Here is a 19,010-nt window from a genome sequence, read left to right on the forward strand (position 1 = left end):
ACACACACACACACACACACACACACACACACACACACACACACACACACACACACACACACACACACACACACACACACACAATTGCATGAGGCTTCTGCTTCTCTACTGGGTCGTTTCAGCACCAAGACCAGCGCTCATTTGAATTTGCCATTGATCACACATTACACATTGTGTGTGTTCCAATATGTGACCTTGCGTCCTCCACTTGTGCTTGTGGCCTGGTACCAGGAAGTAATATGTCATGATGACATCACTGACAACAGCATTATATTTCAATATCTCACAAATGCTGAATTGTAAAGTCATTTTCTCATTTGAGAACTGGATGGTGAATGAAGAATAGTCACCCAAAAATGCTTGTGGCTAGCCTTACAGCGGGGAAACTTAATTGTTTTCTCCATGGAGGCGGGGCATCAGCAAAACGTGAGGTCACAAGCACAAGTGGAGGACGCAAGGTTGCATATTGGAATGCGCCCATTGAGTTGAAGGTGAAGATTGTTCATATCCCAGGAAAAGGTGCAGGACAAAAGCTGACTGTATTTTTTGAATAATAAAAACACTAAGAGAAAAGGATTTTAAGTGTGCAGACTCCTCATTCCAAAATTATTGACCACAATTGTACACACGCCTAGTGTCTAGAAACCATCTATATGGCTTGAGAATGACTGCTTATAAGACTGGCCAGCAAACCAGTATGAAGTGCCTCCCATATAGTATGTAGTCCCATGGTTTTGCATTGTTGTTTTTAGTGAAATGGATATGCATGTATAACATGTATGGCATAGTTTTGAATTACATAGAAGTCATCAAAAGTAATATGTATTATATTTTGAATGTGTAGGAGTGGGATTCAATAAACTATGCTTCTTCCCACTCCTTTTGTAGGTGTGTTAACTGTTTTTTTATTGATATTATTTTGTTTTGTTGACTTTGTTGAGGCTGTTTGATTTATCTTAACAAAATCTGAGATGAATCAAAATCAAATAAATTCAAATGGTTAATGTTAAGATTGCCTGCAGCAGTTGGGGAAAAAGGAGGGTGGCTTTTCTGCACCTTCAAGCATGAATTGTCCTTGAGCAAAGCATCTGAAAGTCAGAGTGAAAGTGCTTCCAATTTGTCACTGTGATTACAAAGCACACAACGAAATTCAGTCTCTGCGTACTCCATCACATGTGTGAGTCTTCAAGACAGCCCTGGCCAGCTGTGTTTTCACTCAGGGTAACACAGCCCAGTGGAAAAAGTAGAAGTCTGCACACTGTAGCTCCGCTTTGAAAATGTATTCAGGTCATACAACGTTTCGATCCAACAGGGTCTTCATCAGGCATGTGATTGTGGGTTTTTTGTGAAGCACATTGAGTTGCACCCCTGTATGAAATGTGCTATACAAATAAACTTGCCTTGCCTTGCCTTGGGTAGCATGTGTCATTTTTAAAAGTCACATGTTCCGCTGAGCACAGGTAAGATGGATAGGGCGTAATCACTAGTCACTACCCAGAGACACATACTCCACCCTCTAGTCATACAGTAGATAAGACATGGGTCCAAAAACAATGCCTACACTACTACACTACACTTTGTCAGGGTTCCCACTCTAATTCAGATATAAAATTCCATGATTTTCCATGACTTTCCAGACCCAAAAAACAGAATTCCATTGACCATTTCGGAAAAAAGAAATGATGTTAAAAAGTTTTTTTAAGTGTGAAAACTGAAGATTATCTTCTCCCCTAGAGCCGACACCGAGCCACCGCCAGACTTCAGTGGGCTCATTGCATTCTAAAATGTTGCACATCAGAGTGCAAAACTTAACTGTCTCTGGCGAAGCGTTGTAGTATAAGTAGTAAGAAACAATGAAGTACACCAAACAAAAACGTTTTTGCTTTTACACAACTGTTAAGAAAATGCCATTATATTTCATGACTGTGCATGCAAAATGGTAAAATTTCATGACTTTCCATGACTGGAAAAACATTTATGAAATTCCATGATAGTCCAGAAATTCCATGACCCAGCCAGCACATGGCCTTAGAGAGGTGGGATGTACATACTCTTACTTTTATAACACAGCCCCAGTCCCATGCTACTCCACACTGACTTCCCCTCCATGTGCCTAATTTACTGTACGTCACTCTGAATCAGAGTGTCAGCTAAATGTAACGTGATGCTATTATTAACGTTGCCTGTCTATCACGAGAGGTGTCTGCTCTTATATAAGAAGAGCTGATGATGTGAATATGAGGGAAGCGGAGCAGTGACCTAATTACCTAAAGATAATTTGATAAGTGAAGGCACTTGATCACAACAGACTGACGGTAATATGTGGAAGACCTGTACAGTCAGTGACTCCTTTGTCACCTAAAAGGGCCCCCACTTTGGCCCTGCCGTGGCCAACCGGTAGGGCACTCGTCAACCATGCGGCTGACCCGGGTTCGATTCCCGTCCCGGGTCATTTGCCGACCCTTCTCCGTCTCTCTCCCCATTCGCTGCCTCTCCACCTCTCACACTATCCTACCATCAATAAAGTCGTTAAAGACCAAAAAAAATATCTAAAGGGCCCCCACCGCAATACATAAACAATGTGGTAACGGCTTTACTTTACAGTACAGTAATTACTGTGCATTTTCTGCGTAGCAGACAGGGTGACAGAGAGAAGTTGCATGGAATCTACTGGGTAATTACAAAGTAAATACCAAGTAATACACACATCTCAAGAACCGTGTACAGCAGGGGTATTCAATTATATTCCAAAGAGGGCAATTTTTTCAAATTCCTCCCAGTAAAGGGGCCGAACTATACGTATGTATTATGCTTGCCGACTATCAATGAAAAAATTATGGGAGACTTCATTGAAGTGGAGGGTTTGGGGGTCCTCCCCCAGAAAATGTTGCATTTCTTAGATGTAATTTCCTGCATTTTAACGTCCCGTGTCCCGTTTCAGCATGATAATGGAGCCCATACTTTTATCTCTAAATTCCAAAAAAAACAATTCTGTATTTGAAAGGGCTTGTGGGGGGCCAGAACCTTGCTGTCCAAGGGCTGCATCTGGCCCCAGGGCCGCCATTTGAATAGCCCTGGTGTACAGGGTACCCACAATGCACATTGAACTCAATTTGGGACCCTCCCTGTCATTGGGCTTGGGACAACTCACCCATTTGCTGTCAGTCAGTCTGCTGATGGGTATTCAAGGCGACGCACAACAGCAGAGACAGACAAGGAAGTACAACTAGTTGACTAGTAGTCACCCCATGCATTCTCTCTCTCTCTTTCTCTCTCTCTCTCACTCTCTCTCTCTCTCTCTCTTTCTCACACACACACACACACCCACGTATGCACGTAACCACGCATGCACGCAGCCACGCACACACCCACGCATGTGCGCGCAAACACACACACACACACACACACACACACACACACACACACACACACACACACACACACACACACACACACACACACACACACACACACACACACACACACACACACACACACAAACACACATACACACACACACACACACACACACACACACAAACACACACACAACCAGAAATCCAGGCCTCTCCTGCGTGCTGCTGACGCTGCCGACTGATGCACATGAATATTTTAATGTGGCATAATTGTCACCCTCGCCATGCAGTCCTCTGAAGCTGTGCAGGAGAAGACTGTGTTTGTTTTCTTTCTCTTTAGCGTCGCTTTATTTATTTATCCTTTGTTCTGTGTGTGTGTGTGAGTGTGTGTGTGTGTGTGTGTGTGTGTGTGTGTGTGTGTGTGTGTGTGTGTGTGTGTGTGTGTGTGTGTGTGTGTGTGTGTGTGAGAGAGAGTTTCTGTGTGTGTGTGTGTGTGTGTGTGTGTGTGTGTGTGTGTGTGTGTGTGTGTGTGTGTGTGTGTGTGTGTGTGTGTGTGTGTGTGTGTGTGTGTGTGTGTGCGTGCGCACGCGCATGTGTGTGTGTGCGCACATGTGTTTTTCATCGGCAAGGACAGAACAATATCACCATGAAAAGTGTTCTTATTCCCCTGTGTTCCCACAGAGAGAGTCAGAAGAGCAGAGAGCAATGGTGGAAACTTAAGTATGTAAAGAAACAAACAACGGGCTTCCACTGAAAAACGAGAGGATGAGAAAGAGAGAGAGAGAGAGAGAGAGAGAGAGAGAGACAGAGAGAGAGAGAGAGAGAGAGAGACAGAGAGACAGAGAAAGAGGGAGAAAGCTGTTAAGAGAGTCTCTAAAAATCACTAAAATAACAATGCCAACTAAATTAAGCATCTTTAGTTTTTGTTGCGCCTTCTCATTTATGGCACGTGGGTGGGTGATTGCACCCGCGACACCTCTTTCTTTATATAGTAGTCCTGTTTTGAAAGACATTTCCAAAACGTTGTCAGAGCACAGTTGTCAGAGTTGTAAATTCATGACGAAGTAAAAGAGTGGCATGGGAGAAACCTTTGTGTTTTTTCTTCGATTGTCTCATAGCCTTTTTTCACAGATGGGCCCACCGTAGGCCCGTACTGTAGACTCAACTACATCATAACAACATTGCCATGACATTATCGAGTGCCTTAATACATTTTGGATTAAGGCTTGGTCATTGCAATTTTGAGGACAATAAGGTTATAACACAGGCTCTGTAAAAAGGGGTTAATGAAAATGCATGCTCATACAGGATGTTGAACCAAAACCTGTTGACATACATGTATGCGCAATATATCTGCTTGAACCAGATTTTTGCTCTCAGTATTTTAATGTTAAGTGACATCTAGGGCCTTACAAACTTTACTCTGACTACTCTGTATTTTGAGTGGTACACATCTCCATCCTTTCTTCTTACCACACACACATTTATACAGCTGATGCTGCCATACATACAGTATGTGTCATGAACAAACCCACAATAACAGACGACAAACGCATCACGTGCTAACTTACCTGATGTCATTTTGCTGAGGTGGCTTGGCCTTCCCAACCAGGTTCACTTGTTTGACTTGCACAGGCGCTTCCTCTCTACAAAAGTGGTCAGAGAGAGAGAGCACGAGAGAGAGCGAGAGAGAGCGAGAGAGAGAGCGAGAGAGAGAGAGAGAGAGAGAGAGAGAGAGAGAGAGAGAGAGAGAGAGAGAGAGAGAGAGAGAGAAAGACAGAGAGAGAGAGAGAGAGAGCGAGAGAGAGAGAAAGACAGAGAGAGAGAGAGAGAGAGAGAGAGAGAGAGAGGGAGAGAGGGAGAGATTTTGATTTTTAACACCCATTTATTTTGAAACGTGGCACTAGTAAAAAGGGTACAATACACACACACACACACACACACACACACACACACACACACACACGCACACGCACACGCACACGCACACGCACACGCACACACACACACACACACACACACACACACACACACACTCGTCAGTTCCATCCCCTTCCCTCAGCGTACAGAGAGAGAGAGAGAGAGAGAGAGAGAGAGAGAGAGAGAGAGAGAGAGAGAGAGAGAGAGAGAGAGAGAGAGAGAGAGAGATGCAAAGTGGTTATCTCCAGTGTCCTTTTGAAGGTTCAAATGCCATTGATTGATTGTTCCAAAAGAGGGTGACCAACCCTACACAACATGCGCATGAAGATGGGTCATAACAAGATCAGTTGGCCCCCACCTCCTCTTGTAAAACAACCTCTGATCGCTTATTTTTCAGTCAAGTGTAAATAAATCCTGCATTGAAATAGAGGGCGGGGATACTGTGGGAATTTGAATGGGAATTTATATTGTTACTAGTTCATTTTTAATTATTGGGATGATGATGATTATTGTGTTTTCTGTTTTTGCTTTTTATTACTATTTATTTATGTGTGTATGTGCCTTCGGTTTGAGGTGGTTGTGGGTTGCTATGTAAAATAATACAATTTCAATTAAGAAATGTTTGAGAAAAAATAATAAATCCCGCACACTATCCATTCCACCAACAAACTTTAACACAACGTTTCGGTCATCCGAAGCGGTGTATTGAAGTTTGTTGGTGGAATGGACAGTGTGCGGGATTTATTTACAATTGAATGAAATGACAACCCCACTGGGATAATATCCTACACACCTATCCAACGACAGAGGTGTGCAAAAGCAGTCATTTTGAACCAATTATTTTTGAGTACCATGTAAGACGTGTTCTTCTCACCCTCTCATTCACTCCGGTCTCAAAGACCCCAGTCACACTTTAAAGGCACACAGCAACCAATTATTCGACTTTAGTGAATTACACAGCAGCACAAAGTAGGTGGACTGAGAGCAATTACTTCTAAGCTAACTGCTCGTCGTACTCATTGATCCCAAAACGTTACTCACACGTTGCTAACATGACACAGCAAAAACAACTTTTAAAGCAGTGTGTGGTCATGATGAAACATCACTTCATCAATGCTAAATTAGCTTTCGCTGACATAGGATAGGATAGGAGGGGTGGCTACTGTCAACTCATTCATTAGAGCGGTGATGCATCCCAACCTCTCCTCACTTCTTTCCAGGCAGCGGTGGCATCGATTCCCAGATTATTAAATAAGAACGATTGATTCCCGACAGGCGAATTTGGAAAAGCCCTGCCTGGTACTTCGTCAGGCCCTGGCCAATCTTTTTTAAACCTGGCTACTGTCTGAGTCAGGAGAGCTCCGTCGGGCATCCCATGTCTGTCAAGTTTGGTTTAAAGCAGGGGTGGGGAACCTATGTCTCGAGGGCTGTTTACGGCCCTTGAGGCTGTCTTATTGCATTGAGTTTAAAAAGTATGTTCCCAAAATATTGGAATGGCAAAAAAAATCACATTTAGATAAAAAGGACATGTGATCAGTCATTTCCAATAACAAAATACAAGTGTAAAGAAATCCTGCACACTGTCCATTCAAATCACCAAACTTTAATGGACAGTGTGGACAGTGTGCAGGATTTCTTTAAACTTGAATGACAACCCCACTGGAATAATATCCTACGCAACTGCCCAACTACAGAGGTGTGCAAAAGCGTCTGTGTTGAACAATAACAAAATACAAAAAAGTCAAAAATGGCGTTTAAGTCATTTTGCAAATGAAACTCTTCATCTGATGGTGAGCTCGCTGGGCCTGCACCTGCATGTCTCTGCATTTATTTCCATTTGCAATAGACAGTGTTATTTAGAGTGACCACAGCACACTCTGACCACCAGGACACTCGGTACGTTTAGCTTTGCCAACTTTCTCATTTAGAAATGAGGAAGGTAGGGGGGGTGACGGGGTACTGTGTGTGTGGGGGGGGGGAGGGGGGAGGGGGAGGGTTATTCCTGCATAGCGAATGCTTGGCTAATGTAAACATAAGTTATAGCTTTCCCTTAAATAAGATCAATGACATCATTAAGAGGAAAGTCTTGAGTACGGCATCTGCTGCAGTGGTTCTTATTTAGGACCGGGAGCAGTGATGACAGTGGAGAACATGGACAAGTGCTTCACAAGACATTTTTGTGTCATGCCGTTCTCATACTGTACAGTGTTCACGGTAAGCTACTGAGTGTAAAATAGTAAATATGACCTCAGTCATAAGACTGCATAATGTTATGTAATGTATGTAATGTACGTATGCATGTACAGTATGTCTGTACATAGGCCTGTGTCCTTCTTTGTGTGTGTGTGTGTGTGTGTGTGTGTGTGTGTGTGTGTGTGTGTGTGTGTGTGTGTGTGTGTGTGTGTGTGTGTGTGTTTGTGTGTGTGTGTGTGTGTGTCTGTGTGTCTGTGTGTCTGTGTGTGTGTGTTCGTTCATGAATGCGTGTGAGCATGCGTGAATGCGGGTGATTACCCTTGTGTGCTCATACAACTACTTTCACACCCATCACTAATAAACTGCAATGATGCACACCACAGGGCCCAAACCACATGAAGACAGTGTCAGAGAAGCCATGCTTACTGTAAATGAAGCATCCAACATGTGAACGATTCTGAAAGTCCAACTGGCTCCACTGCACTGTGTGTGTGTGTGCACATGCATGCATGCATGCGTGTGTTTGTTGAGTGTGTGAGCTTGTGTGTGTGTGTGTGTGTGTGTGTGTGTGTATGTGTGTGTGTGTGTGTGTGTGTGTGTGTGTGTGTGTGTGTGTGTGTGTGTGTGTGTGTGTGTGTGTGTGTGAGAGAGAGAGAGAGAGAGAGAGAGAGAGTAAGTAAGTAAGTAAGCAAGCGTGTGTGTGTGTGTAAGGCCCCCCATCCATCTCTAGGCAGACAGCATAAAAGCTCATCAGGGAAATGATATCATGGTCCAGTTGAATGCTCCACTGGTGACCTAGAGCTGCTCCCAAACAACTGTCAGCACAGCCCAGCCCAGCCCAGCCCAACCCAGCCCAGCCCAGCCCAGCCAAGCCAAGCCAAGCCAAGCCAAGCCAAGCCAAGCCAAGCGAAGCACCAGTCCTGTCCAGTCGAGCCCAGCTCCGCCCAGCCCAGTCCTACTAGCCCAGCCCAGCCCAGCCCAGCCCAGCCCAGCCCAGCCCAGCCCAACCCAGCCCAGCCCAGCCCAGCCCAGCCCAACCAAGCCCAGACCAGCCCGGTCCTACTAGCCCAGCCCAGCTCAGCCCAACCCAGCCCAGCACAGCTCAGCCCAGCCCTACTAACCCAGCCCAGCCCAGCTCAACCCAGCCCAGTCCTACTAGCCCAGCACAGCCCAGCCCAGCCCATCCCATCCCAGCCCAGCCCAGCCCAGCCCAGCCCAACCCAACCCAACCCAGCCCAACCTAAGCCAGCCCAGCCTAGTCCAGCCCAGCCCAGCCCTACTAGCCCACCCCAGAGTATTGTAGCCTAGCCCATCCCAGCTCAGACCAGCCCAGCCCATTCCAGTGCTCCAGCCCAGCACAGCACAGCACATCACAGCACAGCACAGCACAGCACAGCACAGCAGAGCACAGCCCAGCCCAGCCCAGCACAGCCCAGCACAGCACAGCACAGCACAGCACAGCACAGCACAGCCCAGCACAGCACAGCACATCACAGATAATGCCTCTTTTCCACTGTAAGTTTTCTCGTAGGCCTACAGCTCAACAAATCATGACTCGTCTGCCACTTTCTGCTTTTCGAAAAGGCACGACACAGCTCACGTAAAGCGAAAAGTGGAAGCCGCGGAAAACCGGATGTGAAAAAGAGGCATAAGTGCTCCAGCACATCACATCGCTGCCAAGCCCAGCCCAGCCACTGAGTGAGGGCTGAACCAGAGATTCTTTAAGTATAGAGATATGCCAATATAATAGGTTGCTATGGGCACCTAACATGACCAGGTTCCGGTCTGCCTAAAGGGGCGTGTCATAATACTCCTAGCATTGAATAGAACAGTCCTGGTCTGCCTAGGTCTGCCTAAAGGGGGATTTCCCCCCCTCCCCACTGCAATAATAGAACCCAGAAACAATGGACCAATGGAACCTCTCTCTCTCTACTCTCTCTGACTGAACTGTCCTCTACCTCTCTATTGTCCTGTACTCAAACTCCAATTGTGCCCTCCCCTTCTCCCTCCATATTCCCTCCTTCAATTATCCTTCCTCTCTCCCTCCATTCACCTGACTCCCTCCATCCGGACTTCCCTTGCACACTGTAAAACATTACAAGGCAGTCAAGCGCAAAAAAGGTAAGTCACCCTGCTGCCGTAGCCTACTACTGCAGATGGGGTCGCCAGCGGGCATATTCACTATTTGCTGAAAATACTCAACTACATCATAACAACATTGCTATGACAGTACCAAAAAAAGTAACAGATTTTGATTAAGTAACAGATTTTTAAGTAAGAATTGACAGTACTGCTATAACATAGGCTCTGCGCTAAGGGGTTAAGTTTGTACTTAAAGTTAACTCAACTCGAGGCTCAACTCAAGTTCATCTAACTCATGGCAGCAGGGCAACTTACTTTTTTATGTTTAACTGGCTGCAGTGCTTTACAGTGCATAGACTGTCCTCGGTTCCCTTTACTGTACCCCGCCTCCAACTGTGCACCCCCCCCCCACACACACACACACACACACCCCTCATTTCTCCTTCCCTCCTCCCTACAATACATTCACCTGCCGTCCTCCACCGATCCGTCTTGCCTTCATTCACCAGATTTCCTGACACAGACTGTGGCTGTCCTCTGTCTCTAAGCTGTACTGTACAGTACTGTACCCAGGGCCGCTGACAGCCTTGACTGGGCCCAGGACAAAATCCTCTGAAAGGGCCCCCCTCTCAATACATATAGTATAATGTCGTGAAGACCCAATTCTGGGTCCCCTCTCTCCCTGGGTCCGGGACAACATACCCTTTTGTCCCCCCCTGTCGGCGGGCCTGATTGTACTGTACCAAGCCTCCAACTGTGCCCCCCTCCCTCCTCCCATACCTCCTCTCTGCTCCCCTCCTCCCTTACCTTCCCCTACCTCCCCCCTCTCCCCTCCTCCCTTACCTTACCTCCCAATACCTCCCTCCCCTCCCTTACCTTCCCCTACCTCCTCTCTGTTTCCATCATTTCTCCTTCCTGTCTCCCTTCCTTATTCACCAGAATTCCTGGCTGTCCTCTGTCTCTCACCTGTACTGTACCAAGACTCCCACTGTGCCCCCTCTCCCTCCTACTCCCTCTATCCTTATTTCTCCTTCCGGCCTCCCTACATTCCCCTGCCGTCCTTCAGCAATCGACCCTCCCTTCATTCACCAGATTTCTTGACACAGACTGTGGCTGTCCTCTGACTCTCACCTGTACTGTACCAAGACTCCAACTGTGCCCCTCTCCCTCCTTCCTCCCCCTCCCCTCTTTATCCTCCCATCACTGCTCCTTCCTTCCTGGCTGCCTCAATTCACCTGACGTCTTGTCTTCCCCCACCCTTCTCTTCTCTTCCCCACCCTTCTCTTCTCTTCCCCACCCTTCTCTTCTCTTCCCTTCTCTTTCCTCCCTCTCTTCTATTCATTTCCCAGACTTCCTTGCACAGGCTGTGGCACAGAGGTGGCCCTGGCAGACAGTGGGCACCTTGGGTAGGGACATCCTTCCAAGTTCCTTCCCATCTCGCCTGGTATAGCCATGCCCTTTTTTAAGTAATAGAACTTATCATTATCTCTTCCACACAGAGCAAGGTACTACTGCTAGCACTAGCCAGTGCACTCTAATGCACTTTATATACAGTACTGTAAAGCAAAGAAAGCTCCCGCACACTGTTCACATTTGCATTAAACCATGCAAATGTGAACAGTGTGCGGGAGCTTTCTTTGCTTTAACGTTGGTGACCTAGGGGTTCCACTCCTACGCACCTGACCAAGGAGGTGTGCAAGAATTCTTCACTTACTAGTATACAGTACTGTAAAACAAGCCATCCTAATTTAGTCATATCCACTCACTGTCTCTTCAAAATAACAATCTCTGAGAAGTTTCTGAATTTTGAAATGAAATAAAAAATAGTTTAAGCAATACAACTTAGAGTTAGCATCTCTTCCACACAGAGCAAGGTACTACTGCTAGCACTAGCCAGTGCACTCTAATGCACTTTATATACAGTACTGTAACACATGGCATCCTAATGTAGTTATATCCACTCACTGTCTCTTCAAAATAACAAGCTCTGGTAAGTTTTTGAATTTTGAACTTAAAATAAAAATAGTTCAAGTAATCCAACTTACAGTTAGCATCTCTTCCACATGGAGAAAGGTACTACTGCTAGCGCCAGTGCACTCTAATGCACTTAATACACTGTAAAACACGACATCCTAATTTTGTTATGTTGTCATTTCACTATCTCTCAAAAGGCTCAAAAAGCTTTTGAATTTTGAGCTTAAGTATTTCAGTCCAAGTAAATACCACTGATTTTCAAGAGGGTCTGGAACAGCCGATTCGAGAAACACAGTGAGTGCGTTTACATGCAGTTCAGTATCCCGAATATGAGGCATATCCCGGTTATGATCATATTCGGGATAAGGTGTTTATATGCGCACAGAACGTTATATCCCAGTCTACATTCTTGGCCGTAATAGAATTCTCTTCAAATGCGTGTAGCCTGGATACCAGCAACAGCGTTCTACGGGAAGCCCCTGTATTCGGGATAAGGTGTATACAAAGATTCTCTATTCTAAATTGAGAACGTCTCTGGTGTATACATGCGTCAGTATCCCGGCTTCTTTCGGAGAACTCCACCTAGCATATCCCGATTTCTCAGTATTTCTCAGTAAGCACTTATTCGGGATACTGAAGTGTTTATATGCGCAAACGCAAATTCGGGATACTTAATATCCCGATCATATTCGGGATACTGAACTGCATGTATACGCACTCAGTGGTGGGAGGGCAGCCGTGGCCTAGTGGTTAAAGGAGTATGCCAGTATTTTGGGACTTAATACCGTTGGCTGGGGTTTATAAAGGTGGTAAAGTGTCTTATTTTTCATGTTAAGCGTTGTCTTGCTGTAAGACAAGTTAAAAGAGGGAATATGTCGCTAAGCTAGTGAAAGTCAATGGATCCGTGTAGCATGCCGTGTAGATGGGCTTTACATCAGAGGGTTGCAGGTTCGGTTCCCACCCTTCCACTCCCTACAGCACTACATGGCTGAGGTACCCTAACCACACACTCCTCCAGGGACTGTAATCAATACCCTGTACTGTAAATCGCTTTGGATAAAAAAGTGTCAGCTAATTGTAATGTCATGTCATGTAATAATGTAATGCTTATGTCTGGCAAGGCCAGGGTACTTCCTGCCACTCTTACAGGACAGGAAAGAAGGAATGAACGAGTGAGGTCACCGGCTACTGTGGGCCAGGTGTATCACGAATACGAGATTCCTTCCGTGAGAGTCTTCAAACGCCCAAGCAGTGAGGAGGGCCAGTTGAAGGTGAAGATGCACATCCCAGGAAAAGGTACAGAACAAATATTGTCTGTAATTTCAGAGTGAGCGGTCCGCACACTAAAAATCCTTTTTTCTTTGCTCTTTGTTTTTTTTTTTCATTTCATGGGAGGATAGGGTGACGTTTCGATTGTTGTTTATCCTGCCATGAAATTTAAAAAAACTTCTCAGTCTAAAATTACAAGGCCAGGGCCAGTCACATAAGTAAGTAGCCCATAACCCATAACATTTAGTGCAAAGTGCCGTATCCATGCACTGACGTTAATGCTCACCTTTGGTGAGAGAGCGCACTGGATCAACTGACATGTTTTTACCATTTTAAAGGCAGGGAGGGTGATGGCAGGGAGGGTGATGGAGAAGTGGGTAAGAAGAATAATCAACTCTAACCCCTTAGCGCAGAAAATAGATTATAACCTTGCTGTCACCGAAATTGGAATGCCTATGTCTTAATCTGTTCGGTAATGTCATAGCAATGCTGTTATGATGAAGTTGAGTATTTTCAGCAAATAGTGAATAGGCCCGCCAGCGACCCATCTGCACTGAGAGGCTACAAAGAACTAGCCTTCAGCGTTGCCAGTCAAGAGCAATGCAAGTACTTTCTGAGCTCCCGAAAAATCAGGAACTCCTCCCACTTTGTCAGGAAGCAAACAACCACTAGCAAACCAAGGGAGGTGCGTCAACCATGCCGTTTGGGAAATGTTAATTGATACATTCTTGGTCAGAACAAGCCTTGAAGAGATTTGAATGTCGATGATAATAAGGCTTACAAAGAACTACATGGAAAAGTACTAGTAGCCGTCCTCTCTGGGCTGAGCATGTCCTGTATGATATATGCAGTACATGACAGCGAACACACTGCAGGAATTGCATGAGGACAAATGGATAATACGTCATATCGTAGATTCATTCATTATTCAGTAACATTATCCGAGTCTGTTCTTCGCCACATACAGTATCTGACATATCTATAGCTGCCAAGACATAAGCAAAATTCTTACTGTAAGCACAACATATTGCCAAATGCATCTTTTTCTATATGCACTTCACTAAGAATCACTCGGCTAAAACCAGCATTAAATTAAACTATGGAAGCAAGTGCCAGCTCCTCTAAAGTAGATTAGATCCATCCACTTCTTAAGACAGTACACATTGTATTGACCGCAGCATAGTCAGATTGACAAGTTTAGGACTTGTTATACTGCCGTTCTACAGTACAGGGAGTGACTGACACATGCTCATTAATGGTGTCGTCAATGCCAGTAGAAGAACTGCACCACCACTATACCGCAGTAGTCTGAGTCATCTTTTGATTGTTCGGCTTCCTTCATCAAACACACAATAGGGTTAAAATGTGTATGTTCCTGCTTGGACACAACAATAAACACTGAAAAGAATGAGGAGGCAAGATTTACATGTAAGTGACGTGTTACCATGCTGCAAGTGTGAGTCAATCTATTCCCAGGTTGTAAGTAAGTAAGTAAGTAACTAACAAACTAAATGGGGAATACACAACACAGACTTATGTCCAGTTTCATATATACCTTATTCACACGGTATTAACTACCAGTTTGAAATGGGATGATGGGCATAATGTTACTGTAATAGGGAAGTTGTCTCAATGATGAAATCGCCCATGGGAATGAATGGGGACAGTTCGCAACGGCAGTATGTCGGGTGTGTGCAAATATCCCGCCTGCCCCACTGCCAACAGCCAATCATTATGCGGAATCGAGCAAACAGCATTCCCATCATGTTGCAGCTTCATACTCCACTGTTCATCGCCTGCCGTTGTGGAAGCACTACGCCTGCGCACTGTCAAAATAACCTGTGAGAAGAGTGGCTTTAACTCTTTAACGCAGAGCCTCTGTTATTTATTTATTTATTTATTTATTTATTTTTTAATTTAAAAAATCGACATTAGCTTGTGCTATAGCAGTTTGCTAGTCTTCCTGGGGTCCTAACCCTTGGGTCGTCCTCCTAACCTGTTATCACCTAGAGTCACCAAAATGGTAATCACCAAGTCTTAATCGTTGGTTACATAAGACTGTCTGCACTGTCATAGCAATGTTGTTATGGAGTAGTTTAGTGTTTTCAGTTAAAAGTGAATAGGCCTGTCGACAGGCCCATCTTCAGTAAGAGGCTTTATCTTAATTCACAAGAAGCAACTAAACATGCTATTCTAATCAACTTTTCATGGCAGTTTTAACCATGTGATTTTTGCGAGCTACAATTTTCCGACAGCCCTCATTCAGAGGGTCTGGTCTTACTAATCCGAAATGGGACTCACTAGTTTCAGGCCGTGCCGGCCGGGAGGGCTATACAGTGCTTGCATCACGAGTACACACAACCAAAATCCCACCCATACCGGCCAAGACGGTGTGAAACCAGTGTCCCAATCCAAAATCGCAGCGTTGCCAAGATGGCTACCGAGTGAGGTAACATGGGTAAAACAACTTTGATAAAAAAAAAAAACACAACAGGCCAATCATATTTGTCCTTTAAAGCAGTGAGGCAGATTGCAGGAGTAAGGGAGAAACAGCAGTGATGGTCCGGGAGAGGAGGAGAGGACAGAAGAGGAGGAGAGTACAGGAGAAGAGGAGAGGAGAGGAGAGGAGAGGAGAGGAGGAGAGGAGAGAACAGGAGAGGAGGAGAGAACAGGAGAGGAGGAGAGGACAGGAGAGGAGAGCAGAGGAGAGCAGAGGAGAGACAGAAATAGAGAGACATAACAGAGACAAAGAGACAGAACAGAGAAAATGTGACACAAAAATGTGAGAATGAGGTGGTGCTTACACGTAGGCCTATATGCAGATCTGTATTTTTAAATAGGGATATTTTTTTTTTAATCTGTTTACGTGTAAACTTGACGTGGATAAAAATGAAAACTCCACTGTGATAGATGTGTTACAGACCTCAAACTGAAATATTTTAAAGGGCAACGTTTTGAAATTAGCATTTTAAAACGCCATTTACGTGTTGACTAGAGGCCAAAACCAAAGGACTTTCAAAAATAACCATACGCGTGTAACTATATCCTAAGAGAGAGAGTGGAAGAATGGGATTAACTCCAAAGAGTTGTTTCCATCCTCTCTCTGCCTCCCACTGATCAGGTGGCTCAGTCTCCGCTGTCACCCCAGCATGCAACAGAAGGTGAGAAATCACACGTCGCTGAACACTTTGCAAAAAGTTAGTTTCCCGAAAAAGCACAATATCAGCAGAACGCCCTCACATTCAGTACATGCAAAAAAAAAAAAAAAAAAAAAAGACCAAAAAAATCTTCCATGGTAGGATAGGATGAGGGTAGGATGAGCCTGGATGGTCTGCTTTATCTGAATGAAGGCCAAATTTGTGACATAAAACATCTGCATAAGAGTAAGAATATGCACATCCCACCTCTCTGAGGTCAGGTGCAGGACAAAGGCGCATCGGATAGTGAAAAGAGTAGAAGTCCGCATAGTGGAAACTAAACATTGTATGACCTGAAAACATTTTCAAAGCGGAGCTACAGTGTGCAGACTTCTTTTCACTATAAAACATCTGCAAGCAAGGCTAGAAGGCAGATGTTTCGATAACACACTTGTGTTACACAGTATGTCTGTGATGTGTTTTATTTGCGATTTTTCCTGTTGATTAATCACTGACAATATCCACATTTTGCCTTGACATGCGTTTCCTGTCTAACCCCATTGAAGCTATACAGCATACGTATGCAACCCACAAAACCCAACCCAGATGGAACAGTGTGTCCCAGAAATTACTGTTCCAATCATGAGCCATGATGAACGGTAAGGCGTAAGGCATAGCCATGTGATGATGATGATGGTTCAATGAAGATTGAGTGGCTAGGCTAGGCCTGGGAGAGTAATAGATTTCCGTTCTAGCTGCTATAGGAGAAATCACATTAGCAGAATGTGCGTAAAATATGAAGCGAGGAAACAGGGACATAAATGGAAATGCAGAAAAGGAGAGAGGAAGGTATATAGGCTACGTATATAATACGGAGCCTGCAGTGAGGGGCCACTCGCTCTAGTGTCGGATATGAAATAACTAAAAATAGCCATCTTTAAAACCTATGAAATCCTTAAGAGTGATTCGGTCAACTTCTTTTCTCTGCTATCGCTGGCCAAGAAATGAAAGTCCTTTGCACACACAGACTATGAACTGAGTTATTTTAATAACTATGAAAGGCTAAGTGGGCTTTTTGGGCTCAAAATCTCTCTCTCTCTCTCTCTCTCTCTCTCTCTCTCTCTCTCTCTCTCTCTCTCTCTCCCTCTCTCTCTGTGTGTGTGTGTGTGTGTGTGTGTGTGTGTGTGTGTGTGTGTGTGTGTGTGTGTGTGTGTGTGTGTGTGTGTGTGTGTGTGTGTGTGTGTGTGTGTGTGTGTGTGTGTGTGTGTGTGTGTGTGTGTGTGTGTGTGTGTGTGTGTCAGATATGAATGGGACAGCCTGATCTAAACTTGTCTGGCTTTGGACAGAACCTCTGGCTGTGATTTAGAAAACGCACACACACGCACGCGCGCACGCACACACACACACACACACACACACACACACACACACACACACACACACACACACACACACACACACACACACACACACACACACACACACACACCAGAAATGATGCTATCATCATTTATAGCTAGCATTTCCCTTACATTAACCAGGAAGATACACGGTCTTGACTAATAGCAATGTGACTATTTCTACAAATGATGTGGCTAAACCTATGAAAAATAGCTTATTATAAACAAACCACATCCCATCCCATGAGAACATCATACAGTACATGACTTAAAGTGCTAATAGAATGAAATTCCAGTTGAAATAAAGGACATTAGAATTGGTTGTGTGACGCTACAGTAGATATCTCAGCCGAAGCGAGGCGAGCGATAGCAGAGTGGGCTCGAGCCACTGCACTCCTCCCGGTCTATTTACAGCTCGCGCATCCGTCTAAAGAGGCAAGGACGAGCTCGAGCTGCCTGCCTGCCTGTATTATCCAGTGGTCACGACGATGACAAGCCACCAGGTTAAGGCATGACTAAGACAGCAGACGCTGCAATATCGCACCTTGAGCCTCCCAAGAGCACCTGATCGCGTAAAAAAATACATGACAATCTGGAGAGAGTATTCGCTGGCTGCGAGTTAATACATTCTATGACGAATGGGGTGCCAAAAATAGAAGATGAAATGAAGAGAACATAATGCGAATCATTGGCCCAGTATCATCTGCTGTATTTTCAACCACACCCCGTATAACAGGCCATAATACTCTGAATCGTGTGGGATTCGTATCATCTGAGACCCGCAAATCATCCAAGAATATCTTCCGATTGCCCCAACGTTTCACACAAGGAGGGCAGAGATATCTATTGGTGGGAATACACAGCTGAATACACGCTCCTCTCGGGTAAACCATAAGAATACACATTAGGCTATTTCACAGGGGTCTATAGCCTATATGGGATGTGCTGAACAGATCAGAGAAGAATGGTGGGGGAAAACGTTAAAAATCATGCTTCACTCGGTTATATATGGGGGAGAGATGGGAGGACTGAACCGAGTTGATGTCGCCAGTTTTCTCCCACAAACCGATATAGTAGCTATCTCCCCCGGATGACACACCCCTTCCCTCTGAACCGAGTTCCACCTGTGCCGTCACTGCATGCCCGGGCTGATTTCTCACGCTTTCTCATTCACATCACCGGCACACACACACACACACAGCACTGGCGGTGGCGGGGGCTGCACTCACTGTGTGACAGACCAGAAGCAATGAGGAACTCATTTTTCACCACAATTGAAAGTGACGACGGGTCCTAGCTGGGCACACTCGGCTCGGCACAGCAAGCATCACAACTGGGACACACACACACACACACACACACACACACACACACACACACACACACACACACACACACACACACACACACACACACACACACACACACACACACACACACACACACAGGCACATGGAGTAACACGCATGCCACAGAGTCACCTAAACTTAATGGGGGCTGGTAGGCTATCCCATCCCAAAAAAACTGTAGGAGACATATAGCCAGGAAACACGACATGTGATTATGATTTGTGCCCCCATGATAATGTCAGCGCATATATATTTCATATAACGCACAGAGACACGGCAAGGAGATGAAGCGAGAGGGAGGGAGACAGAGAGACGGTGCACCGCCTTGTG

The 19,010-nt window shown here is 45.2% G+C and overlaps 1 protein-coding gene across 1 annotated transcript in view; it reads right to left on the bottom strand.

The window, feature by feature from the left end:
• The window catches only part of LOC134441102 (regulating synaptic membrane exocytosis protein 1-like), a 179,044-nt gene that overhangs the window by 159,648 nt on the left and 386 nt on the right, over positions 1-19,010 (bottom strand). Inside the window, 1 exon segment of the mRNA XM_063191293.1 lies at positions 4,924-5,002. Coding sequence (XP_063047363.1) covers positions 4,924-5,002 — 79 coding nt within the window.

Source organism: Engraulis encrasicolus, chromosome 24, assembly GCF_034702125.1.
Source record: "Engraulis encrasicolus isolate BLACKSEA-1 chromosome 24, IST_EnEncr_1.0, whole genome shotgun sequence".
Taxonomy (NCBI): domain Eukaryota; kingdom Metazoa; phylum Chordata; class Actinopteri; order Clupeiformes; family Engraulidae; genus Engraulis; species Engraulis encrasicolus.